Raw genomic sequence first — 6,264 nt, 5'->3', positions numbered from 1 at the left:
GTTCGAGATGACCAATACCAATGTGACCGGATCATTCGAGATGCCCAATACCAATCGATGTGACCGGGTCGTTCGAGATGCCCAATTTCAATGTGACCGGGTCATTCGATATGCCCAATACCAATCGATGTGACCGAGTTGTTCTAGATGCCCAATTTCGATGTGACCAGGTCGTTCGAGATGCCCATTTAGAGGATTTTTCCCTATCTTCGTCTTCACTTCCCATTGCAACTTCTTCACTTTGAATATTTTCCCTCATTTAGTCATCTTCCATTCCTCTCTCTTCTTCATTTTCTCTGGTGTGTTCATTAAATGGTTCATCTTCGTGTTCTAAAAAGCTCGGGTCTTCCATTTTATTGTTTCGAAGTTTATGATTTAGGGTATAGTTTAGAGATTAGGGATTAGGAATGAGGGAGAAGAAGAAGAAAAAGGTTAAATAGGTTGGCTCCAAGTTACTTGTATTTAGTTTGGGGGGTGCCCAACACAAATTATGATTTTTTTGGGGTCCGCCCAACACAAAATGGGTTGTGCCCATAGTGAGTACCTTTTTTATTTACAGATCCAAAACTAATTGGATCGGAATTGGAAAAAATTGTCTTCAAAAAAATCAAATTTTTTTCCGACCCTTGACCTAATCCGATTCGATCCGAAGTTTATACAAGGGAAATTGTCTGAGACTTTAGTTAACCATCCTAAGACCGATCAAATTTTGTACTGTGCTATGTGCCAAACCATAATAAATAAATAAAAAGGTTGTTGGGTAGGGCTGGTCAATGGGTTTCAATAACCCGATAACTGATCCAAACCAAACCAATACAAAATGGTTTGGGTTTTGGTAATTTGGTTTGCCCACCGACTTGAAATCAAACCGAACCGATAAGATATTGATTTGGTTTTTGGGTTTGTCCTCTACCGAACCGATATGAACCCGAACCGATAAAATGACATTTTAGTAATATTTATGATTAATTTTGAATGTGTTTATCAATTGAGTGGCTAAAATTAATTGATTTAATTTAGGATTTAATTGAATTTATAGTTTTTGATTCAGGTTAGTTTGGTTTCGGTTTGTAATATATTTTATCGGTTTGGTTCTATTTCAAGTTCTTAATTTTCTTATCGATTCGGTTTTGGGATCCCAAATTTCTTATCGGTTGGGGTTTTAATTTTTGACCGACCCAAACCAATCAGCCCTATGCTCGGGGGCAAAACCTTAAAAAACCCTTTTGTTTTGGATTTGGAAAACTTCTCTGGTTACCAGTTACATCAGAAAGAGAGCTGACACAAAATGTATCTTGAATGGTGGTCTACAGTTGCAGCAGGACCATTTCTTTCGCACACACACACACACACACACACACACACACACACACACACACACACATATATATATGGTCATCATTGATTGATATGAGTAGGCCAAGAATCCAGACTCCAGAGTAGGGGTGACTTCGGATCGGATGGGATAAAGGGCTTTTGTAAATATTTCCAATTTTTTTCGGATGACAATATCCTTTCCAAATCCGATATAATTATTTTTCGGATGACAATTTTTTTTCCGAATTCGGAAAGTTTGGAAAATCGGAAAATTTTCTGAAATTTCAGAATCCGCAAAACACAGAAGTAAATCGGAAATTTGAATTATATAATTAATCAGATTCTCTTTTAGGATAACCATTTTTTAATCAAGTTAATACATTCATTTAGCAATTATTTTGAAATGTATTAATTCAGTAAACAAGTTAAACCTTTTAACACGTTCATTCAACAAGTTTTTTCTTCATGTTAATGCATTAATTTAGTAAATAGGAAGATGAGAGAAATTGAGACATGTACTAGAAAGACAATATTGATTTTTTGAAATTGTGTGAGAGACAATGTTCTACTTTTCTAAGATTTTTATTTGGTTTGTAAACTATCTGCAGTTTTAATTTATTAACTTTATGAAATAGACCGCTATATGTTAAAAATTCGAAAATTAATCGGAAATCGGATCAGATTGAATTTTGAAAACACATCCAATTCCGATCCAATTATTTGTCGGAAAAATCGGATATTGGAATTTTGGATATCGGAACACAAATATCATAGCTAAATTTGGAAAAATATTGGATTGGAATTCGGAAAATTTGGATTTTCAGAAAAAAGAGGCACCCCTACTCCATAGATTAGATGAGCTGTTAACGTGGCAGTGTGAATAACTATTTGGCAGGACCAATTAATGGGTACATAATTTTTTTGTTTTTTTGGTAAAGAAAAGCCGAAAAGGTACATAATTCATTTTCAGCAAAGAGTAGCATTCGAAAATATAAAATACTTAGCCTGTAGACTTTTTTGTTTTTTGATGAAGGCCTGTAGACTTTTTGATCACAGAATAAAAGACAAAAGTGTTAATTGGTGTGGGTCAAACCAGAATTATGACTTTCCTCATTCTAATTCTGACTTTTTTGTTGTGGTTGTTGTGCCCGCGCTCTGTGCAGTTACATATAAAGATCGAAGGGAACAAAAATAAATGTCACAGAGAACAACAATTAAACAATAGAACTTAGTACCTTATCTAATTAGAGGTAGAATAGATTCCTAAAACCACAAACAGCGGCCTACATTCCATTTCTGTAATGACCTCTCATGTAGCGTAGGGACACTCAAACTTCCTTTTGACTTTAGAGCATACCATGAATTAGTATAAAGCCACCTTCTCATCTATACAGGGTACATTACAGTCTGTGTACCTCATGGCTGACCCAAATCACCATTCCCAACCTCACGAAGACGCTGTAAGCTCACGCGGAATCTTCCACCATACATCCATTTCGGGTTCCTTCATGAGTATTTTCAGTAAGGTGAAGAGCAATCTTGTTTTCAGATCAAAGCTTTTGGAGCTTAATGGTGCAATGGGTGACTTGGGAACATATATCCCTATAGTCTTGGCGTTGGCACTAGCTAAGGACCTGAATCTCGGTGTAACACTAATTTTCACCGGAATTTATAACACTATTACGGGAGCAGTTTATGGTGTTCCAATGCCTGTTCAGCCTATGAAGTCAATAGCTGCTGTTGCCATTGCAAACACAGATTTCAACATTCCGGAGATGATGGCAGCTGGGATTTGTACTTCTGGTATATTATTCTTACTTGGCGTCACAAGATTGATGAAGTTTGCTTACAAGCTTATTCCATTACCTGTTGTTAGGGGAGTTCAGCTCTCACAAGGCTTGTCATTTGCACTAACCGCAGTTAAGTACGTACGAAAAGTTCAGAATTTCTCAAAAGGAAAATCTGTTGGGGATAGACCTTGGTTGGGCTTAGATGGACTGGTTTTGGCTCTTTTTTGTGCATGTTTTGTTGTTGTTATCAGTGGTGCTGCAGGGGAGGCAAATGAAGATGAGGGTGATTGCAACTTGCCTATTGAACAAAGGACTAAAGTTTGTAGACGAACAAAACTGAGGAAAATCTTTTTCTCTTTACCTTCAGCATTAATTGTTTTCTTTTTGGGTGTAGTTTTGGCCATCATAAGGAGGCCTAGAGTGATGAAGGAAATTGAGTTTGGTCCATCTTCTTTTGAAGTTACTAAAATATCTAGTCATGCTTGGAAGGAAGGATTCATCAAGGGTGCAATCCCTCAGATACCACTTTCACTGCTAAATTCTGTGATTGCAGTGTGCAAACTGTCGGCAGATCTCTTCCCTGAAAAAGAATTCTCAGCAACGTCGGTGTCAATTAGTGTTGGCCTGATGAACATGGTTGGGTGTTGGTTTGGAGCAATGCCATGCTGCCATGGTGCTGGTGGACTAGCTGGTCAGTATAAATTTGGAGGAAGGAGTGGTGCTTGCGTTGCAGTTCTAGGCGCAGCTAAGACGATGTTGGGTATCATTCTGGGGACCTCCCTAGTGAAAATATTGACTCAATTCCCTGTTGGTTTATTAGGTGTCCTTCTCTTGTTTGCCGGGATCGAATTGGCCATAACTTGCAGAGACATGAAGTCCAAAACTGAGTCATTTGTGATGCTTGTGTGTGCTGCGGTTTCGTTGGTTGGATCAAGCGCAGCTCTTGGATTTGGATGTGGAATTGTTGTGCATTTGCTCCTTAGGCTTAGAAACTGGAGCCGAGATAGACCTTTTACATGGACGGAAAGAAACACTTAAGAGCTACTAGCTCTTCGCAACTTCTAGCCGATGAATGTACGTGCTAATGGTATATATGCAAACTGGAACAATGTTCTTGTCCTCCTTACCCCCTTGACGCAATAGTTTTCTACCATCGTGGACACCATCGATATAAAGCTGGAAAAACTTACGGGACCACAGCTATAGGATCCAGGGATCAGCCCATTGGCTCCCTAAATAAATTGCTTCTTGCAATTATGCATATGTATTTTCTTTATCTTTTTATTCATCTTAATTTCCTTTTTTAGGACAACTTGCTGCAATCATGTAAATATCAAAAGGGAGTATTTTTCCAGATACGAAACTACATCTACTAGAATACCTTAAAATCATTGTTTTCCGAAGAAGTTTGAAAAGAACATCTACACTCCAGATTAAAGAACTAACATTAGCATTATTAGAAGGGTTAATTTGTCCAAACAACCCACATTTGTCACCAATTTATAATAAACCCCCATATTTGTAAACATCGTGATTTACCCCCTACGCCATTTCCATCCCAGTCCGTTAGTATTTCACCTAATACCAAAATTACCCCTAAAAAATGGATGTTATCAAAATTTGTCTGTCTTGTTTACACTTGAAAAAGACCCATTATAACCCTTGGTCCACCACCCCCATATTGACCATTCTTTCGTCGATAAATAAAACTCGTCTTCCTCTTCTTTTCTTTTTTTTTTCCCATAAACTTTTAATTCTTAGAGTAACCACTAGTAGAAAAAAGGCTTTTTGTAACTGTTTTAAAATGTTATTTGTGATTGTTCTGTTCGAAACGGTCACAAATGGCATAAAAGGGTTTTTGTGACTGTTTTAAAAAGTTTTTGGTGACATGCGTTTTCAAAACGGTCACAAATGGTTTTTTCTAAAGAAGGTGTATATGTGTGGAGAACTATTTGCGACTATTTCACTAAAATAGTTACATATTATCTGACCCTTAAGTGATCGTTGGACCCATTATTTGACCCAACTAGTTTTTGGTCCAGCGCGTCCACAACTCTACTAAAAAACAACTAATTCGAAATACAACACGCCCACTTTATGTCACCGTCTTATATGACCCATTCAGTTTTTGGTCAGTGCGCCACAACTCCACTAAAAAATAACTATTTAGACCACACAAATTAGACACACCAACATAGCCCAGTGAGCCCACGTTCCTTCAAACACTTCTAGCCCAGTGATCCATACGTGCTCTCCTCTACAAAAAAAGGAAAAAGGTTCGAAACGCCCATGACTCTCTCTTCACTCGGGCTGTTAGGTTTTCCAGTTTCAAAAATAAAATTTTGGTTAGTTGGGAACTCCGATAACCAGTTTCAATGTTACAACGATACCCGATCTCACATTGAATGGATGATGTAGGCTCTTCTGATAGATGACAACCTACGGGTTAAGTATATCATTAGCAGATGCATTCTCGAAGTTAGGGTGTTTAAAGCTTTTCACCAGTGAGCATCTTATTACTCTTTGGCACCGTCATGTCACTTTGACTTTGTGTACATGTGCAGGCATTTGATTATGGACTAATACCAGGTCTGGCTTTGTCCACAATAGAACAGTAAGTTTCCTCATTCTGTAGTTACTAATAGAATTTTTCTTCCTTGCTTCTCTTCAAAGGAATCACTCTTATTTGTATGCTTGGCAGTTATGTTCTTAGGGGTAGGTCCCCTTTGACCCTGAAGCATGGGAAACCTGATCACGAAGCAAACTAAGTAAGGCCTATTATCTGAAATTTGTAGGACTTGTGGGTTAGCACATGCTATACATTACTGACTTTCTTTTCAAGATGGATCACTTACTAAACGACTGTATTTTAGGTGGAACTTGACGTCATATTCTCTAGTTGTTTCTCCTGAATCTATCATATTGTTATCAAGCATTAGATTGTTGAATGTGGTTAAGAATGTTTAATAGCATGATTTTGCTGTGGTGGCTCACTGATTGAATGATTTAGAAACATACTAGTAAATGAAGCCATGAAGGAAGTATCGGTGAACTTTAACTTAAAGGTACTCGCATATCTTGTCACCCATCGATCCCATTGGAGAAAAAGGTCTCATATAGTGATTATATTTGCTGAATACTACTTTCAACTCTTATT

The 6,264-nt window shown here is 37.6% G+C and overlaps 1 protein-coding gene across 1 annotated transcript; it reads left to right on the top strand.

Moving 5' to 3' along the window:
• The first annotated feature begins 2,666 nt into the window (after positions 1-2,666).
• On the top strand, positions 2,667-4,461 carry LOC147510926 (molybdate transporter 1-like). The gene has a single exon (XM_086602768.1). The coding sequence runs from the start codon at positions 2,736-2,738 to the stop codon at positions 4,143-4,145; it is 1,410 nt and encodes a 469-aa protein (XP_086458894.1). The 5' UTR covers positions 2,667-2,735; the 3' UTR covers positions 4,146-4,461.
• The last annotated feature ends 1,803 nt before the right edge of the window (positions 4,462-6,264 follow it).

The sequence above is a fragment of the Coptis chinensis genome, chromosome 3, assembly GCF_015680905.1.
Source record: "Coptis chinensis isolate HL-2020 chromosome 3, ASM1568090v1, whole genome shotgun sequence".
Lineage (NCBI taxonomy): Eukaryota > Viridiplantae > Streptophyta > Magnoliopsida > Ranunculales > Ranunculaceae > Coptis > Coptis chinensis.
The sequence above is the reverse complement of the archived record's forward strand: the minus strand, read 5'-3'. Positions and strand labels throughout refer to the sequence as shown.

Bases quoted from the DNA above. Each gene is read 5' to 3' on its own strand.
- LOC147510926 (XM_086602768.1), top strand. From the start codon at position 2,736: ATGGCTGACCCAAATCACCATTCCCAACCTCACGAAGACGCTGTAAGC.